Here is a 21920-nt window from a genome sequence, read left to right as displayed (position 1 = left end):
TATTTAATTAAAGCGTGTTTAAAAAAAAGTTTATTTAAATATTACTTATTAGTCCATGAGCCCAGACCAGATATTTCACTTGTCGGTACCACCTGAGGTGGCATACCATGAGCGGTTCTAATTTCTTAATGTGGCCAACAACAATTAATTATGTGAAAACCATTTGAAATGAGTGGGTTATCAAATTCATGTAAAAAATTTTAATTTATTTCGTGGCCAACAGTGCTATTGATAATTCACTATTAGCCATAGACATAGTTTGGTACGGTACGTATGAAGTTTAGCTACTTTAGGTGGTACCAATTTCTGTTCTGGCCCATGGACTACTGGCGGGGAGGAGTTCATGAAGAAGGAGTGGCAACGGGCGGTCTGGTTTGTGGTAACCTCACACGTGTGATTATCCATGCTGCCTTCCCCATTCACTTGCCGTACCAACCCCCGTGTGTTGCAACTGGCACACACAGCAGCGACACTGCTGCCACACCTCTCAATCCGTTCTCGTGGTGCCCAGTTGTTGCTGGTTTGAGAAACCAACGACACTTACGGATTTATCTAAAAGCCCTCCCACCCCGGATTAAACAAAAAAAAGAGCTGCACGTTTTTTTTCCCCCTTTCCAATCTGGACAGTGGTATTTAAACAGCATGCATTAATAAAACATTACACATGGATCATGTGCCGTGGAGGCCCTCGTGATCACCGCTTCCTGCCTATCTGCAGTTAATGAAAGGAGACTTAATCAATTCAGCACTGCCAAAGGTAAGCTTTGTAAAAACTTATATGTTCTGTGATGTTTTGCTGTACATGAAATACACGGTGTTGTGTGTATTGTGATGGTTGTGGTTTTTTACATATACAAGTGGTGTTGTACACTTTATTTTTACACAAGAGTGCTTTTGTGCAACTGTGTTTTGATATTTCCGGTCCGAGATGAGAGCATGTGCTTACAGTTAAGATGGTTGTATATTTATAACCCGGTCGGACATTGACTTAATCGGTATGGATCTGGGGCTTTATAATTTAGGTACCACTTTTTTTGGGAAGTCTATATCGGTTATCCTTTGTGGGTAAGCACAAACCGAGCATAGGAATGTCTAGAATGTCCACCGATAACTGAGAGTTGTAAACAGGAAATTGGCATGACCCCCATTCTTGTTTGAATGGGAAACCGCATTGACTTTTTGATTTGTATCTTTCCTGCAAGCACATCGAACAACAAGGCGTATAGAAAGTTATTGTTACAGAGTACTTAAGCATGTGTTAAGTGTTAATTGTATTAAAAGTACACGAATTGTAACGCACTAATTGCGGTGTATTAAAATAGATTTGCAACGTGTAGTTAAAATGAAACTGATTCATGTGGACATGTTAGTGGGGTTTGGGACACCAAAAGGGTGTTAAATTCTGGCACTTGTTACGTTTACAGATTCATGGCAGAAACATTGAAAACATCTTGTTGTAATGTTGGGCAGCTTGTATATATCAAGAGCACGTTGAGACAACACTCAGATCATGTTTTGAAGGCTATTTTATAGAGTAAAAATCCAGCTTGTTGTTGTGGTTAATTTCATGCTTTGCAACATAAAGGCAATTTATGAGAAGCATACATTTTTTACATGTGTAAGAAGTGATCAATAATAAAAACATGTTACGATTCGTTTGTATTTTCATCATGGCATATGGAAACTAATGCACACACCACTTATGCATTTTCATTTTGATTGTAACGTAGTCGGTTACATAAAAATGAAACGGGATATGCCTGTTCAGCTGGTGCATTGAAACCTACCCCAAACCAAACACCGTATCTGTACTTTAATTGACACTTCTAATTAATTCAGTACTGGTAAATGTTTAAAAAATTCTTCCGTTGATGGCCTTTCTTTCCTTTGTGTTGTTTTTCCATGCGAGACTACTCCACACCAGGACTTCACACCCAGCCATCTCTGCCGCTCCGAAGTGTATGTATGGTGCGAAAGAAGCACAACACACGTACAGCAAAACCACGATTGCAAAGCAAGTTTATGTAAAACATCTTCAACTACTGTAACTTGAAAAATCATCCAACGACAAGCAACCATATTCCCAAATAGGACCATTGCAATTCCACCGTTTTATTAATACTTTTTTAAAAATCTAATTATATATTACCTGGACTAAAAACCAACAAGAACCACCACCGTTCGTGTAAAAATGTCACACGGAAAGCGAAGTTCTTCTCACAGAGGGCCAGCCCGGGCCATTCAGGAGGCCACCTCCGTGGAGAGACTGCAGGTGCCGGTGTCACCTGTGCGCCTGGAGATGTCCGAGACCGCCAAGACGCGAGTCGGCGAGGCATCTTGGGACGACATGCTGGGCCCGGGCCAGGGCCAGCATGTCGTCGAGACGACTCCGCAAGTGGCTCTACATGGCCTGCCCCATGACCCCCGCAGAGGTCGCCGCGTGTCTACGTACAGTCATCTGCTGATGTGCGGACGAACCTCCACCATCCAGTCCCGTGTGTATAACTTCCTGGAGCGGCCCACCGGCTGGAAATGCTTCCTCTACCACTTCTCTGTGTGAGTACTGAGAGATACATTCATGGGCACCCAGGGTCACGGAAGGGGGGGATGTGTTGTTGTGTGCATTAACACTCGTACATTTTCCATTGCGCCAAGTGGTTTCTCATGTCCGGTGCTTGTGCCAATCAACCTTCCGAACCTAGCCCGCAAGCCATCCGGCTTCCCATTGTTGCAAATCTGTGTCCATCCATGAAGAGGTTATTGCATTAAATTTACTTTTTGTGCGTTGAGTGGTTAACAATGCGAGACATTGTGCTGGTTGTGGGGTGGCATAATGACTGGGGAATGAGAAGTGCTATTTTTTATTATTTAAAAGTAAATTATAAAATAAACACGTGGACTTAGACAATGTTCAAAGCCGTCTATTGTGCCAAAATGTGTTTTTTATGCTTACATATCGTTTTGCAAGAATTACGATAGTTTTACCATTTGTAACCTTTTTCAACAAAAGCCGTCCTGTTGAATGCCTGTTTACGTGTGGGGGGGGGGGGGTGTGCAGGGGCAATGCATGGCCCGCCTCCTATCCATAAACATATTCCTGTGGTTTAATGATATTGAGTGTAATGTAATGATTATGAAGTAAATGACGTGCTAGTTCAGCCAATTTTCGCACACCTACTGCTGGATGAAGGGCTGGACATTTGACCATACTTCACCATGCTGGTCAATAGCAGAAACGTCGTGAGAATTATTTTATTATGTTTTATTTTTATTATTTTATTATTTCCCATCTACGTGACTTTACCGAAAGAACCAAGAAGATGAATCCCTGCAGTCACGAAAGCTTTAAATCGAAAAATAGCAGGTTAGTGAAGGCTGGGAGCATAGTCATGGGTCTTAACACGACTGTATTTTGTTGTACTGCCTTCTGCTGCCCATAATGTAGCCCCACAGCAACCTAAACAACCTACCGTTCATGGTGATCAACTATCCAAGCACTATTCAGGGGCAGAACCTTGTTCAGCTTTTGAGATCTGATTAAGTTGGACGCATTCCGAATTATTTGGTCATCGGGGAAACATTTTTTAGCTTATTAACTATACTGAGGAACACTTCAGCGCCACACATGTTTTAAATAAACAAACTCTGACACCTTAAAAACATGATTCTGTAAAATGGTAGAGTAGGTCATGTTCATACTGAAATGTTACACATAGCAGTGCCACGCAAATGCATTGTAAGTGTTAGTTAATGGAAATATTAACTTTATTTTGTCCTTGTATCTATACATGGTGCAGTTCTTTAATGGGAAGGCAACTGTGCCATGTGAGCGACGTTTCCATACTGTACTTTCACGAAATAATGTTGATAGGAGATGGCACGTGGGTGTAAATTTATAAGCTGATGTTTGCCAGAATACCATGATAAGGCATCTTCAAAAATGCAGCAATGTTAAGCACAACATTGACTTATTTTAAAGTCTCATTTTCAATAACCTGCATAAATGTGCTACACTTGCACATGAAATGTGTTTCACTTGATCAGCTAATGTAGATGCGGATTTCAAGTGAGGACTGATACCTCAGGTTTCTCTCCGAGGCCAGCTTGTATACTCGGTAACTGATTTGCTGGGTAGGTGCTTAAATCGGTATTAAATTAGCTATGTCAAATAATGCATAGCTTGTGTTATTATTTTGTAACGAATGGAAATATCTTGAAACCTTCAACGTCCGATTGTGTTGGTGGTAATCGTAAAGGGCAAGTAATAAGGTGACAATATTATTAGGGAGTGGTGTTCGGGAAAGCTGTTTAACTCGGAGGAAAAATGTAGTGGGACTGTCTCATTTCGAGAGGAGAAATCAGATTTGAGCCTAGGCTATTTTTGTGAATGTAACCATATGTCAGTCCGTGTAGACTGTAGACCAATATAATATCAATGTGTACATGTGGCGATAGTGTGAACGTGAACTGAGTGGACTAGAATTGAGTCAGTGCAGTGATTTCAGCATCACAATTAACGATGACGTAATAAAGTGGCGCGAATGATTGAAGGTTGTTATTAGCAACAACACTAATGATAATGCCCTATATTTGACCATAACAGCCACACTGAGTCTCAGCACTGTTCACGAGGGTCCTGCAAAAAAAAAAACACAATTAATACAAATAATGCCTGAGGATAAATAATGAACGTGCTCCCCATGAGCACGTTGCTGTTGTGAGTGCAGCCAATGTTACAGTGAAGTGCAATTCCAAGAGGGAGGTCTCCAGATCGTGAAGTGCTTTGGATCTTTTTATCTCCATTGTCCAAAACTCGAGGTTATTTGTGCTTTTGCACCACTGCCAGCGCAGTATATAATATCATATATTTTGTAGATTAGTGATTGCATTTGTTTTTGTACTCGGTCACATTCACAGGGTGGTGATACCTTAAATCTGCGCCATCTCATCTTTAAAATAAAGCGGTGTTAAAACAGTTGTGCCATGGTTAGGGCACCACGCCATGAACCCGGCAACCTGAGTGATTTCCAACCGTGGCTAACATTGGTGGCAAGTGATAACGAAACCAGACCTGGGTCGGCCACCCCCTATGCAAACCCACATTTACCAGTGAGAAGTATGGACAAACAACTGCCATGACAGACATCCCATGAAGAGGTCTTCGTACACCAGTAGATTCATACAAGGCTGTGAATTATTGAATCTTATTTTCTAAAGATAAATGACTAAATCATACTTTAATACTATAAAAGCACAGAGTGATTTGGAATATGTTCTCCTTTAAGACCTACTCAACCAAACAGATGTGAAAGACGTACATGAAACGAAGCATATACATGTCATAGTCTGAGTGCTCTTAACAAAGCAGACCCTTGACTTGTGTGTGCAACCAGTCGGGCTCCAAGTGGTGTTGCTGTGAACTGGCTAATATGGTAGTGCGACCTCACGTTGCTGAGATTGAATTCAAGCCTGAAAAGGTATTGTGACCATAAAGAATTGCATACTGCCTCTGGAAGAGTTTAAAGTCATTCTGAAGCAAATAAATACTTAGCAAAAAGTGAGTGCAGAAAAATTGTGATTTTTATTTTTACAATTTAGAGGCTGACCAACCATATTGGAAAGCCACATTTTGGAAAGACCTTGCTACCATAAACTACAATCGCATTGTGATATGGTAAAAAAGCTGATAATACTTGTTATAGACTATGAATTATTTTATTTCGTGCAACTTTGTCTTCCAGTCATCGCACTAACTACGTATGTATGTTGAACGTCTTTCGTACCGTACGAAAGACGTTTAGAAATGCTAAGTATGAACCAGCTACACTGACATTGGAGGACTACGAGGGTAGTCAGGCAAGGAGATAGGGTATCACCAAAGTTTGGAGAATTTAAAGAGATGAACATAAATGGAGAAATTATTGTCCTCATATTTGCTGATGACATGGTCATTTACAAACAATGGAAATTCATTACGGGGAATGTTTTAATAATGTAATAAAGAGGGCTGTGCCAAGAAGAGTTCAAGATAAATAGGAGCAGAACAGGTCATGTACAACAGGTTTGCTATACAAATGAATATATACCGAAGGGAATATATTGGAAAACACATGAGAGTATGATTGCCTACGACAATTATTGAAGGCAGACCAGGATCAAAATGATAAACGCAAGCGAGAGTAGTTTGATTTACTTTCATAGAAAACTGAATTGATCATGGAAAGTAGAATATCAATGTGCTTTGAGAGGAGCAGTACCTCGGAGCAGATAAAAATGTAATCACTACATACTACGTGCTATGACATTAATTACTTGTGTGGACACTTACAAATAAAATTAAACGAAGTTTAAATGCGTGCAAGAGAAGTCTGGAGCGGGGGGGGGTATTCTTGCAACTATGTTGAGAGACAGAGGAAACATGGATCAGAGAACACATGCAAAGTAGTGACACCATATTTATTGTTAAGCAAATGGACTTGGGGAAACTGACACATCACTAGAATAGATGGTGGCCGATGATCGACTCACAACAGAATGGCAAAGCAGAGAACACACCCAAGAAGGCGACTGCTACAGAGATTGAGAAATGAGTAAGCTCATGTGCAAGGAATTGCATGGACCGTTGTGAGACTTTAATGCAGCAGTAGATGGATCATGGCTAATGATCATATTGAAACGCGTTTGCAAATGTGAATAGTCATCTTGGTTCTTTCGGTAAAGTCACGTAGAAGGGAAATAATAAAATAATAAAAAATAAAACATAATAAAATAATTCTCACGACGTTTCGGCCACAACGCAAGCAGCCGTGCTCAGGTGAAGAACAAGTCTGTCGGGAAGACTTGTTCTTCACCTGACGTGTTCTTCACCTGAGCACGGCTGCTTGCGTTGTGGCCGAAACGTCGTGAGAATTCTTTTATTATGTTTTATTTGTATTATTTTATTATTTCCCTTCTACGTGACTTTACCGAAAGAACCAAGATGATGAATCCCTGCAGTCACGAAAGCTTTAAATCGAAATGTGAATAGCATACATGGTGCTCTGTTTCTATAAGCAAGACCTTGTATATGTTTAGGCATGCGGATGTTTAAGATAATTGCTGCCTTTGCCTGATAAGACACACTCCCCCACATAACTATAGCAATCCCCCACACCCCCAATAAATTTGGCCGACATTGCTATGCCAGATATGGTTGTGCATCTTTTTTATATTCGTGGAAATGATAGTGATGCAGTTTGGAACAAAAACTTTAAATATTTTAACTTGGAAAGAATTGCCTCAGAGATAGCCACGTGTTGTTTTTGTTACACACACGAGAGCGAGCAGAGGACAATTTAATATCAGTAACTCTGTTGGTGTAAAATGTGCTCGTTAAATAACAACGCATGCGCAAAACACACGGTGGATGTTGTGAAATATGCAATACTGTACTGTGCAAACACTTACAGTATTTTAAGCAAATACAAAAAATTCATAATCCATTGACATTTACCATGGCTCAAATCGATCTAATGGATAATTCTGTGCACTCAATAAATGCATCGTTCTACAGATAAACACGTTCAGTATATACTGTGTAATGCCCTGCCCCGCTACTCAACCCTCGCTTTGTTCCCTTTACTTTCTTTCCCTGACTTATCAATGCTTGGCTTGATAGGGTTCCGTGGCATTGGCTGTGCTGGTCAGCACATATCTCAGGACGCCAGGACATTTAAAACAAACTGCAATATCATCTTGTGAAAACCCAAAAGGTAGATAATGAAGCATATTCATATCTGCTTCTAAATTCTATTCATTTTCCCCCTTCTCGTTGTTGTACTCGCAGTACATCAAGTACCCTGTGCTATATAATGTGCCGTATATGATTCATATAGACAAGGGGGGGAGATGAGGGATAAACGGAAATATTGCGAGTTATTTGGCAGTGTTGTCAACAGCCCAGTGATCGTTGTGACAGGGGCAGTGTGAAGATCTGCAGAAGTACAGTGGTGGGGGATTGTAGCCAAGCTCATCGTCGAACTGAATTGGAGTACAGCACGGAATTCCTAGGACGTTGGGTACACAGTCTCTTGCCACACCAGCTTTGTCGTTCTGAACATATTGAGCTCAATAAGTATTAGCTGGCGTCAGAGCACAACATATCATGGGAACAAACTATGGCTTTGGATGATGCGGACATTTTTTGTTGCCAGAAGATTGACACTTTGCAAGCAGTTACTCTTGACACTAAATGTTTGATGTGGAGTTCAGGAATTGATAGATAACCTTTTTAAATATCTCAAATAAACAGGCTGTACGTTTTGCTTATATACGGTTGGTTATGTACGGTGAAAAAGAGGTTCAACATACATTACCAACAGGCTGAAAAGAAAACATTAAAAGCTATTCTAGACAGCTCATAGCTCTATTTATATGCCTCTTGTACATCTGTATTTTAATCATGACAGAAAATATCATTATGCGTGAATGCACTCTCACAAATAATATAATAATACATGTTGTACATTATGATTGTGTAGGTTATTGTGGGTGTTTCGGTTAGCTCTGCGATGTGTTTTCGGGTTATACCGTGTTGTCGTCCACTTTTGATATTTTGCCAGACACGTTGGAAGCTTCTTCCCAGTTCCAGAAGCTCCCAAGCACATTGAGTCAAAAGATCAGTCATCGTTCGGAACGGCAAGCGGTGCAACCCGAAAACAAATAGGAGATAAATGTATGTAACGGTTTAGAATGTTGAAGATTGTTTCGCTCACCATGATGCGTTTTCGTAAGCAAAACGAATGCGTTGGGCCAACAAGTAACCATGAAATAGACTTTGGGACGTACCCTTGCATTTTTATGTTATGTTAAGTATGGTGTGTGACATCTGGTCGGCTGCCTCGGACAAAGCAGTGAGATAATCCATGAAGATGCAGCTCTGAATTATACATGACGCTTACAAACTGCAATAAACCCTGTTATTTTAGCTCTTGTTTATTGTGCATTTATAACGTTAAATAATTAACGCATCAGGAGTACAGCAATTGGGTTTTGGAAACATTTTGTGATTACGTAATGACATAGCAATTAAATGCAAAGATAGGTCTAAAAGAACGTGTAAGTCTTGCTTTGCAATGGAAGGCCATCGATTTTAGTTTACATCATGTACGTTTTCCCTACATGCATATGGTAGACATAGATTGCTTATAACATAAAAAATAGTGCATTGCATGGGTTTTTGTGGAATTAGATGTTTCATTTTGGGAGAAATGCAGCCTTCTATCCGGGTGTTGGTTAACTTGCAAAATTAATTAATTAATTTAATATTGACGACTATTTAATGTTCAGCCATTTTAAAATCTGCTGCTGAAGGAAGGCCACAATATGCTACCATCAATTCTTGGAGATTGTTTGACCATATTTCACCACATGAGTCATTGCAGATGATGGAAAGCCAGAACTCACTGTTCACTGATAGTAGCTGTGGCTGGTAATGGGACACAGAAAAGTGGGTTCATAACACAGTGAGTTATAAACATTGTGCCAACACTGACCTCCATCCCCCTCGTGTCACCGAATAAAAACTATGCTTTTCTCCAAAACGCAACAATAGAGCATTAATATATAAACCAATACAACATTATTGCAAGCATTTATCATGAATACAATAAATGTCGAATGGGTCAGAGCATGCTACGTTTTATATATTTTAAAAGTGGTTGCATAACATTATTTGTTTGCGCTTGTTTACCCAGCAACGCCTCGCTGAGTTTCAAGATTCTTATTTTCAGGAGGGTCCGGCCAAGTTTTTGAAGTAGGGGAGCGGTGTTGCCGCTGCGTGTAAGCCAAATTGAGTTATTTGCAGGTAATCTTTTAGCATTGGGATGTTTGACCGATAGCAGTTTCAGTGTGTGTTCTTGAGGTGTGGGACGAAACTGGAAAATCCAAAGGAAACCCCCGCAGAATGGTCGGAGAACATACAAAATCCATGCACAAAGGAGTCGGGAGTCGAACCCAGGTCCTCATGCCGTGGGGCACACGTGTTACCGCTGCGCCACCCGGCAGCCCGTATTTGACAGATTATTATATTTGTATTTCTTATTTCACAAATTGCAATAAACCAATTAGAGATATGCAGCAGTTATAACTTGAAAGTATGTATTTGTAGTTATTTCTTTTTAATCCAGTCACGTAATGTGTATATAGTACTGTAGTGCTAAACCACATTGGGGATATGGATTGAATTACTTATTGGTGAAATGTAATACAAGATCAATAAACGCTGTTTCCCATGCCTGGTTTCTAACAACAAGCAATAATTTACAATGTTTGATTTGGTCATGTTTGCATGATTTAAACATGTTAACTGGTGTTATAATGTTTTGGGTTCCTTGTGTATAAAAATAGTATTTTGCATGCCGTACATGTTTTAGCTTTTGGTTTAGGTTATGAACTTAAGACTCGGAACAAAACGAAATGGAGATGTGCAATACAATTGTACATTGTGATTAAGTCAACCTCTTCTCAATGGGAGGGTAACTCCTCTGCTGTTGCCCCGAGAGCATCCAAAACACACCATGGCCGTCCAACGCCCTGCCCTTTTTCTTCAACTTCAGACTCAAAATCATTCACCCCTCATTTGCCTTGTACAAAACTCACTGTCTCTGCTCTATATAGTGTGTTAAATCAAACATTTGCCTGTCAATGCTGTTATGAATCAAAATTGTATCAACACAGTGTGCGCAATGAGATGCGATTGAACACTTATCTCGTGGATATTTGCTTGGCATGTGTCGACATGATGACCTCGGTCTTAACATTTTTCTTATGAACTAGAAAAATTGCACAACATGGTTCTCTATCTTGTGATGCAATTTTGCTATTTGTTAAATAAATGTATAATTACGTGTTTAAAATAGCTTGACTACTCAAACAAGTGTAGGGGCAGTGCTTATCTTCTGCTGATAGTGTTTATAGCTGGCGGTGCAAATGCCGCATTTCAGAGAAAGTATCCATCGGATCACGACTGTTCCATACAGTATTTGCTTCTGGGTGAGGCCACATCGTAGTTCTGTGCCCAAATGATTCCCATAGCCCTCCATCACCTGGCAATATTGTCCCATTTACAAAGGTGTTATTTATATAAGTACCAACGTACTGATCAAATTCTGAGAAATAAAGCTCCTCGGCCGGCGGGTTAAGACTTATTCATGACTGAATTTAATATCAACCTTCAACGTTCCATTCAAACTTCTTTGAGCTTCATCAGGTAGTCAACTTGGAAATAGAGGGCCACTACTACTGTTGACTTACCACAATTTGATACTCATTTGATCAATCCCAAGGGGGTGAAATGTTGGGCTTACATTGAATTGGGATGGAACTTGAAGCATTTTTGCATGCTCTAAACACGGCACCTCCAACAGATGAAACGTATGTATGGATACAAGTGCAGCTCTGCAACTACCTGCTCACACCATTGCTGATGGAATGACCAGCACTAGAGAGCACATTACAGTCCCACTATACTTAGAAAAATATGCAGTAAAAATGTACTCATGAAAACTTTCAGGAGTACGCAGAACATTTTTCCACCCTTCTATCTATGCCGAACATTGAACCGTAAGCTTCAAGGCACTTGAAACTCAGATGGTGGTCTTCTTCTTTCGTACGGCTGCTGATGTAGATGCAGAGCAACGATGACAATTTCACATTCAGGTGATCAAACCCAGACAACGGCGCCATGAGCAGCAGAGTGTGTGTATCGCTGTGATGTCTCCTTCGTTTTTGTGAATCGGGAATTCCGTCGTTGTATGTTGTGTGGTCCGTTCTGGATGACCACAGTCGCACATGGGAGAGTTTTTAATTTTCCGTTTGTGCATCGGGTATCCGCATCTGCCATTATTTGTGTGGATGCGATTTAGGGTGGACCATTAGCTTTGCAGAAGATCAAATCGAGGGATCTTTTGCATTGGGTCTTTCACAAGGTGTTTGTGAATTATTTTGAACTCCATTCAGCTCTCCAAGCTTCATCAATATTGATTTCGCATTGTTTAAGGTTAAGTTCTTGGGTCCAAAAGGGCTTGCGTGACTTGAAGCGATTACGAGGGACGTTTTTGAGATCCTGATGAATGGTGGTCATATAATCTTACAATTTGACAAGCCTGTACGTCGGATCATTGTGTTGTTATGGCTTTGTTGAAAACCATGACGATGTCGACCATACATCTATTTGAGCCTTTGCTTCTGCGTATGTAAGGACGGAGTTTTTTTTTTGTTCCCCCTTCTTCACTGGTGCACCTAACTTTTGCTCCGCTCTGGAAAACAAACAACACTTGAGGCACCTCGATGTCCTCGCCGCTGCTCCCGTTACGCGAAGGCACACGGTGGTCGTGCTAAACATTGCCATCATTAACATTTCCAGTACGCACTGTGTCGTCCAGCACATTTCACACTCTGTCGACTCTCTGGATTATTTGTTGACAGGTTGCCAATATTCAAGGGTGTGGGAAGGTGCATGCACCCTTGGAATAAGCTCCTTTAATGCCACAAGCGTTTGACATTTTGCAACAGTAAAAAAGTTGTCTTGATTTGAGCCACTGTCAAACTAGGATTATGTCTGTATGTTGAACTTGTTTCGCAACCTTGCTAATCAGAGGTCCGGAGGAAGGACAACAAACTAAACACAAAAATCAGTTATAAAGAAATGAGTTTTCAATCTATATTTAAAAAGGCATAGCTCCAGTGGCTCCCTAATATCGCAAGGAAGAGCGTTCCAGGTGGCCGCAGAAGCACATCTGAAAGCGCGTGATGCAGTGACCGTCTTTATTCGATGGCTAAGCCAAAAGCCGCTGCGAGGATGACCAGAGTTCGTGTGATGGTTTATACTCCTTTACGAGATCAGCAAAGTATTGTGGTTCATTTGTGGCAGGCACTTTGTGTGTAATGAGTACGACCTTGTAATGTATTCGTTCGAAAATCGGAAGCTACAACCATACATTTCTTCACTCCATCAGCTTTTGGTGAACATCCTCTCTGGAAGGCAGTTGAGATTGGTTATATTAGGTGGATTATAACATCGAAGGTGGAATGGATTGCCAATGACTGATGATAACGATAATTTTACAACACGTTTAAATAATGCCGAAGGTTGACCTAAAAGAGAGAATACAATTTAAATCATAGCTGGGCTATTTTGCTCTTGCTTTGTAAGATGAATATTTTTAAATGCCCGTAACAGTGTAGGCTAATATCGCCTTAGCTCCGACAGTGCAGCATATCGGTGTAAATGTAACTTGTATTCTTACGTGAAACATGGGAAGGTATGATTAATTTGCTTCATGGTGTTTGCTTTATACAGACATACGCTTTGCAGGTGCACAATGCACAAACGAGGTAACGCGTCACTTTGTTTGCGATGATTAACGAGAAAAGCAGCTGCTACAAGTAGCCAGTGCAGTATTACTATACGGATTATCGTGAAGGACTTGAACTAATACGCCAACCTAACAAGTAATGTAATTCAAATGTTGGCCTTGGATTAAAATAACAAATACAGTAGTCCACGCTCAAGACTGTGTTTGGTTTAGGTTTTACATACAAATGAAAGCCAAAACATTAAGTGTAGTCAAGGTGCAGCCCCGCAATAGCTTGCTTACATCACTGTTGGTAGTCGGGCCTCCACTAGGGAGATCTCTAGAGAGCCCCACTCGAGAAAATCTGGCCTACACTCCCACAGCGAGTCACACTGGGTTGAAGGTGAAAGTGCCTACGTGTTAACCCACCGCACACTTCCTGCCTACAGACGAACTTTGGTGCGCCCAGTGGTTAATACTAATGCTGGGTGGACAGATTCTGGGATTTAAGTAAGTTGCCCACTTATTTAACGAACCGGAAACCTAAATTTCGATTTAAAACTTTCGTGACTGCAGGGATTCATCTTCTTGGTTCTTTCGGTAAAGTCACGTAGAATGGAAATAATAAAATAATAAAAATAAAACATAATAAAATAATTCTCACGACGTTTCGGCCACAACGCAAGTAGCCGTCCACAGGTGGAGAACAGGTCTGTCGAGGAGACAGACGGAAACCTCTCGATTTGTAAGTCTGTTGTGCAACCATTGCACCATAACAGCATCCTTAGAGTGGAGTATCTTCATTTATTTCGTAGCATCACAATTGATTTGCAACCTTGTAACCTTTGCTACTTCATTTTGTTTAAAATAAAAGTGAATACTTTGTATTTAATTTATTTACATAATGGCATGGGCTGCAAAACTCTTCTTGGATAAATATAGCACTTTGTGTTGTTTTTTAGCCTTGGGTACTGATGCAACCTTTGACAAGTTGTTCGTTTCGCTGTTTGTGTTTAAGCGGGCTTCCTTTGTCAGACATCCACAAACGCCTCACCTGCCAGGGCAAGGACATCAGAACAGACCTCCCAGGCCACCCTTTTCTCGCCGAGCTCGACAATAAAGGGCACCCAACAGTTGCCGCTTCACGTCATGGCGTGTCCGGCTATTTAACGAACCAAAAAATTGTCACTGGCAAGGGAAAACTGGAAGTATTTTTTTTTTATATAAAATAATCATTCTTCGTGGAAAAGACATCTAAATATAAAGAGTCCCCTAGTGATTTCTGATTTCTTCCTTTTCCTCAATTGTGATGTTTTTTGATATCGCATCTCCAATTGTTATTTCGGTCAATGGTGACATTGGTGATGTATTTTTTTATCTGCTGCATTCAAATGGAAAACAGTGCACTTTGTTTAACTTTGTAGAATGACACGGCCCAAATTTCTTTCAGATGGTAACCTTCCATAAGTGTATCATGAACAAATGGTTCACTAAACAAGGAAAAGTAACACATGTATTGGCCCAGTAAACGTGTGACGTTGGATCAATGTTTGTCCAATAGTTCAAACCACATGCTGTTAGCCGAGTGTTGGCATGTTTACTGGGTGCTTCCTGGCGCTCGCGATGAGAATGTCGAATTTTCACGAATTGCTCAATGCTGTAGAAACCGTATTGGTTCGTCTTCACTGATGCTCACTGACAAGTGTGGTGAAGTATGGTAAGCCAACCCCCATCACTGACATTATGGGAAGGCCTTCAATCTAGCAGTGGATTAACAAAGTGTTGTAAATGATGATTAATTGTATTTATGATATAACTTAAATTGAAAAGTATTGTCTTTAATCACAGCAGAGTAATCAATTGAAAATGTTCAACACTGCAGTAGATACAATTGTACAACGCAAGCCTCCCTTGCTGTATGGAGCTATATTCTCTGTAGGAATTGTCCATGTCTTGTATCTGTTCAAGACTGAGGTTTGGACACAGTGTGTCCCCTAGATACCGGGCTCATTCAGTGGTGAGGCAGGAGACCCCCAGCATGATATCCGTGTATTTATTAAAACCACATTAATTCCACGAAGTGCAAATTTAGCCTAGTTCATGTTGGTAACGTTATTCTAGAGTGCTCAACAATTCATATGACTGTATAAAAATACAGTTAGCATAATATAAAGGTTAAAAAAGATAACGTAAAATATTATTCGAACTTACTTGGCCTGTAAAAATATCAGGCCAATTCTGGCATGCATAATCTCGTGTTACAGCACTCAACAAGGACTGCCTGGCATGCAATATTTCTGTGTAGCATGGAGATGCAGCATCTAACAGCACGTCAGCATTGCTGAGTACACTATTACAATTTTGAGCTTAAGAAGTGCAATTTCCATTTTTCCCAATTTCTAAGAGTCCCAAAAAAAACCACTCCATTATATGTGGGGCGCCTTTTTTTGAGACCTCTGCACATTGCATGGTAGGGGTAGCCAATTGGGGAACAGGGTGTAAGGCCTTTAACTGTTGGGGTCTGCCCATTGAGCCGTATGTATTCACTCACTCATGCATTAGCTCCTCACAATTGGCCAAAGCCACCGTTTTTCCAGTTACATTATTTATTAGCTCCCCTCCCTGCTACAGCTGCAAGCCCACCACTGCATTGACAATTCCATCCACGAATCGGACAAGAATAAATGAATTGCACATTTCGCACTAATTATTATTCATGCACGTTAATTTATGCGTAGATTAGTTTTTCTCAATGTGTCATATTTGTTTTTGTTCAATGCAGACGAGCAGATAATGCTGCAGTGACGTAGCAGTAAAGCGAGGCTCAGTTCTGCATTTATTGCAATTGGAGTGTGTTACTTATGGCAAGTGAATGTTGCTGTGAGAGACATGGGTATGCCGCTGTTACACAGAAGTAACATTAATATAATATGGCTTTATCTTGGAAGTGACACTGAAAATGCTTGACATTGTCAGGGGTCAAAATGTCAGAGAGCTTGTTTGCAGGGTGTAGAGTGGAGGACTAATATAATTATAGGCCTCTTTTTTAATCGAGAAAAACAGCACACTTTAAACACCCAAATATATAAACTTTGTTGTTTGGGGGCGCCTGCGTCGCCCCCCAACAACCTCGTATTCATCATTGAAAGATAAAGTTGTGCGCTTACCAACGCAATGGAACGTCTGTCCCTGCGACTTGTTGATTGTGATAGCATATGCGGGGAGAATGGGAAATTGTCGTCGTCGCAAAACAAATGGCAAAGTCGTGTCGGTGGGAACCAAGTCTATTCTGGGAATCAACACCGAATCGCCTCGTTCTCTCTCTCAAGCGTTCATCATAGACAGATAGAGAAAGTTTTTTTTTATAATATAAATATCATTTTACATCTGGAAGACTTAATTGAAAACGACATTTCGTGCGAATTTTCTCTCGTTAAGTAGATGTCCTTGCTGGGGGTTCGGTTCGATGCGGATTTTCACCTGTTTGGGTTTGTGGGATCGAGATAAGGCAACATGGAGCTGCTGGCCGTGCGAGAAGACCACCCTCTATAGATCGATTCCACCGTAATGGAACGTCTGTCCCTGCTCCTCCGTCGTTCATGCACGGGGCATGTAGGTTTGCAGCGCTCCCTGCATGAAAACGACGGGAAGTGCAGCGTTCATCATATTCATCACAGATAAAGTTGGGCGTTGATATTATTAATATACATATACACAAGGTTGTTCATTATCTTAGGCTAAAATGTCACTAATTGTATTAATAACAAATCACATTTGTGAAATGCATTTCAATATCAGCATCAGCCATGTTCTCTCCACTGCTGGGCCAAGGCCCTCCCCAAGCCATCGCCATCCCTCATGATGCAGAAATTTAGTCTAGCTCCTGCAATGAACTGATTGATCTCTTCGTTCAATCTCCGCAGTGGTCACCCTGTCAGATTGGGGGGGGGGGGTAAACTCTCCACCCCCCTTGGCTGCCACTTCATAGTCAGCCTCAACCATTGCCCACCATCCTTTCCAGCGATGTGTTCTGCACAAGCCCGCTTTGCTTTTCTTAAAGTAAATGAGCAGACATTAATGCCTTAGTCACATATTAATCTCTCAGTGGAAAAAAAACCACACGCATTTCTTACACAACCGTGTAGCTGATGGGTCGTGTAAAACATATTTTTCTATTTTTTACGTGGATAAATGGATTTGTGAAGGAGACATTATCTATGTCTTTATTTTTTCATTATATATGATCTTGACAACAACGCGAATGATTATTAGTATTTTAAGTAACTTTTCCTCAGTTAATGTCTCTCATTTTTGTATGCATGTATGTTGAACTTATTTCACACTGGACCGTACGTTTGTTCTCAGGTTAACATATTCCTCTTTCTGTATCTTGGTGTCAATTTAAACATGTTACCACTCTATGTACCACTCCATGCTATGTACACTTCTCAGCTTTTGTTATATTTTTTTTACCGCCGTCGTCCGCGTTTACGATCTACTGTCAAAACGTTCTTCTCTTTAGACACATTGTTCTCTTAAATGTTGTTACTCCCCAATAATGAATGACACACGCCTCGAATTCGCTCATATTCATTGTGCTCAACTGTTTGTGTATTGTCGTTGATTGCATCCCGTAGGTTCATGATGGTGCTCATCTGCCTTATATTCAGCGTGCTGTCCACCATCGAGCTGTACACAGACTTTGCCAACAGCACCCTCTATTGGATGGTAGGTACCACCGATTGTATCGCAAATAATTTCGTAATGCTTCGTTGGCAGTGATGCACAAGCGTGAATAACAAAGAACTCAAAATATTCGTCAACGTGCTATGCAGGAGGGTCATTGCCCAAAACTTAACCTTTGTTATGCTTTTCTTTGTCATGCAACAGTGTTCTTGAAAAATGTGTTGAGTTTTTGTTCATTTCTCACTCGGCCACGCATTGTGTCACGAGGAATAATCTCATTGCGTTTTAAGAATTGCCAGGCGACTTCACACAATAGCTGCCGCGGTGTAATGGTCAGCACACTGAATTTGCAAGCCAAAGGTCACCGGGTCAATCTTCCGTCTCGGCCTTTGAAACAATTTGGAAAGTTTCTTGAATCCCTCACTCACACCGTCTATGTCCACCGAACACGATAAATGGGTGCACCGTGCTTAGTCGATCGGCAGGTCGCGCGTTGATGGGATAGAATGTGGGTACGCCTACCTCTTCAAATACGTTTTGATCAACGTGGAAGATTGGCCACATATCCTCCAGAGCAGGGGGTCCCCAACCTGTTAGGAACCGGGCCGCACAGCAGGAGGTGAGCGGTGAGTCCGCGCGTGGCCCGCACATGATTTTATTTACCACTTCCGTCCGCGCCTCTTTCCCGCACTGTGCACTTGTTTCAGTCACAGTTTTGGTAAGCCCACAAGCTAACCCTAGCCAAAATGAGTAAAAAACAAACGTCGCTGGAGAACTTCTTTGGAAAGGGGGAAAGATCCAATGATGAACCCCCCCGGTCCGTGAAAAAATTGTCTTCAACGAAACCGGTCCCTGGTGCCAAAAAGGTTGGGGACTGCTGCTCTAGAGGGGGTCTCTCTATCAGAGGCGCTTCCACCAGCACCTTTTTACCTGCAATGACAAAGTAGCGTGCCATGCATGTTTGAAACGTTATGTGCAAGTTGTGATGGTGCCGATTAAATACATTACGTAATATGCAGTTTGTGTTATGCTAGCAGTGATGTGTAGATTAGAAAAAGTGTCACTGGCTGGCAGTGCAAATGATCAAACATTTAAATTGCATAACACATGCAAAGATGTGTACCTGCAACTGTAGCTACCTAGAAGAAAAACAAATAGATAAAAAAACAAGATCATGAGACATAACGTTTACTTAAAATAAAATTGTACAGAATACGTTACTTGAATGGATTTTGTTAAAAATACGGACAAAATTTTGCTGCCTCTGCACTTTTTAAAATCTCCTTTTTTTGCATTTGCTTTTTGGAATTCTTTCCCCTCTGATTTTCCTCACTCTTGATCCCCTTCCCCTCTTCAAGTCCAGACTTAATTCCTTCACTCCTCGCCCGTTAACTAATTACTTCCCTAAGAGCTCCGTCTCCAACTTCCCCATCTCTCTGCTTTGCCAGTCCATTATTATCGTCACCCCCTCCCCTCTTGCCCTAGTTTCCCCGCTTCAAAGTATGCATGCAAATCTACACGCTGAATACATATTCATCATTCGGGTGTTGCGATGTTTTGAGATGGGTTGTGCGTGGTGTGTCATGTCAACTCGCAATCTGTCCAGTGTGTTTTTTGTTGTTGTTTCATTATTTTAAATATCGTATATTGTAATATTTGTTTTATATTCTTGGTTTTGCGTGTGAGCAGTGTATATGTTTATATGGTTTCCTTGTGCAATCTTCCGAGGTGCACTTGTATTTAGCGACTTTATATACTCATTATTCCTCACATAGTAACCAAGAAGAAGAATGCGTTAATTGATTATTGATATGTCATGCCATGGATGATTACAGTTGTGCTGGATCCCAAGACAATGCTCCGTAATCATCATCAGCGATGACCAATCCACTGCTAGATAAAATACCCCCCCCCCCCGCCACCCCCCAAACCATTACCATCTCTCACGATCTTGTGATATGATGAACCATCTGGCACCTTGCACATAACGTTGAATTCGTCGTTCCATCTCCTCGGTGGTTTCCTGTCAGATGGGTCCATTCATTGCTGCCTATTAATGGCTGATGAGGGCATTGCATTTTCAAGGTTAATTGAGTGGAAGTAGATTTATGAAGAGGCGCATCTTGGTGAGAGAAGTCATGTGGCACAGTATATAGTATATACTGTGCCACATCCACCGCCCTGTATATACTATATCCACCGCCCTGTATATACTATATACAGTATCCACCGCCCTGTATATACTATATACAGGGCGGTGGATACTTATGTGTGGTCAAATGTTGGTTAAGTTTGCAGTGGAAGGGTGCATTCGGGTTCAGAGGTCAACACACCTCCGATTAGCATGGTTGGCTACGTATGGTGTGAAAGAAGTTCAATATACATACAGTCACATACATTGCTGTGCAACTTTATGAATTTGTGAACAATTAAATATTTTGGATCTGCTGATGCACCGTAGTTGGCAAAAGCTCCGTCCCTGCTGGAGTGAGGTTTAGGTGTAAAGTTCTGGTACCCCACTAGGGGTCAGAGCCGACTTGCTTTTAATGCTAACCAATACTCAGAACGTTGCTATGCATTAAGCAGACAATCAGCTATGACCTATGAAGCTATAGCAAGGATATTTCTTAACCGTTTTTGTTTAAGCAGGAAAAACACTGACTGTTGTCAACCTTCTTGGTCTCATAAGTTCATTTCAATTCATAACTAATTCATAATAACAACAATTCTGTTTGAAAAATCTATGGGTTTCTGGCCTGCATAATTATTCTGTGATTAAGTTTTTTTCGTGTAATTTACAAATTAAATGTTTTATGAATATTTGAAAGAGTTGAATGGTGCATTATGCCTAGAGCTATCGTAGCTGAGTGATACGTAGTTATATACCATTTAGTTTTTTAGCCATAGGCATGATTAATTCTTGACAATCTATATATATAAAATCGTGAATCTGTCTGTTTGTATGTGTGTCTGTGTGTCGCCGGACCATACGCACTTTCATTGGACGGCGGTTGCCCCTGGCAACGGGTAGCGACGCCTTCGCCGCTTTCATTGGACGGCGGTTGCCCCTGGCAACGAGTAGCGACGCCTTCGCCGCGGGGTGGACGCCATTTTTATTCCCGTTAAAAATAGGCGCACGCATTAACACAAAGTTTCACGTCCTCTTCACTCCCCCCCACCACAATGTGTGCAATTACTATTATAGGGTCGGTCGATTATTAAATTATAGCGATTCGACAGTATTATTGTAGCGCTACAACGGATCGGCGCGCCTCACTAAAACCCTACAGCGGATCGGCGCGCCTCACACAAACCCTACAACGGAAGCGTAACGCATTGTAGTGTCGTGGTTAGCGCGCCACGCTACGAACCCGGCGACCCGAGTTCCATTCCCGCTCACGGCCACCACCGGTGACGATTATTTGAACCGGTCCTGGGCCTCCCCTAGGTCGACTCAGCCTCAAAACGAATAACTGCTGTGGCGTATGAACATCGCCACTGGGGAGACAAAGACGGCCTAGCGTCGTGGATCCAAGACCTGGGCGAAGCCGGGTAGTACAGCTAGTTCTTTATAGAATCGGTCACGTAGCAGCATAGCGCTGGCTGCTGGCAGGGAAGGGGATCTGCAGCTTACAGCAGCCCTGACTGACAGCAGGCCACGTGATAGACCAGGGCGGGATCTAGGGGAAAGTTTACGGGAGGGGCACATCGAGTTTCCGCTAGTAGGTTCCAGAAGGGGGCGTGGCCGGGGGTGGAGCCAGGCCACGCTGGAAATATAAGAGGGGCCTCGGGAGGGGAGCTCGGGGCTGTCGTTTGGAGTGGGATCCCGTCGTGCTACTGGAGTCTTTGCCGTCTCTATCTTCACCATCTCGGTGTCGCCAGTCAGGCAGTCTACCAGCT

The 21920-nt window shown here is 41.6% G+C and overlaps 1 protein-coding gene across 1 annotated transcript in view; it reads left to right on the top strand.

Annotated features, from left to right (window-relative positions):
• The first annotated feature begins 784 nt into the window (after positions 1 to 784).
• Positions 785 to 21920, top strand: part of LOC133350277 (potassium voltage-gated channel subfamily KQT member 1-like) — a 74264-nt gene continuing 53128 nt past the window's right edge. Inside the window, 2 exon segments of the mRNA XM_061564454.1 lie at positions 785 to 2556; positions 17972 to 18062. Coding sequence (XP_061420438.1) covers positions 2192 to 2556; positions 17972 to 18062 — 456 coding nt within the window. The 5' untranslated portion in view covers positions 785 to 2191.

Source organism: Lethenteron reissneri, chromosome 33, assembly GCF_015708825.2.
Source record: "Lethenteron reissneri isolate LAM-NWPU_2019-01 chromosome 33, ASM1570882v1, whole genome shotgun sequence".
NCBI lineage: Eukaryota > Metazoa > Chordata > Hyperoartia > Petromyzontiformes > Petromyzontidae > Lethenteron > Lethenteron reissneri.
Note: the sequence above shows the minus strand (reverse complement) of the source record. Positions and strands in the feature narration are given on the sequence as shown.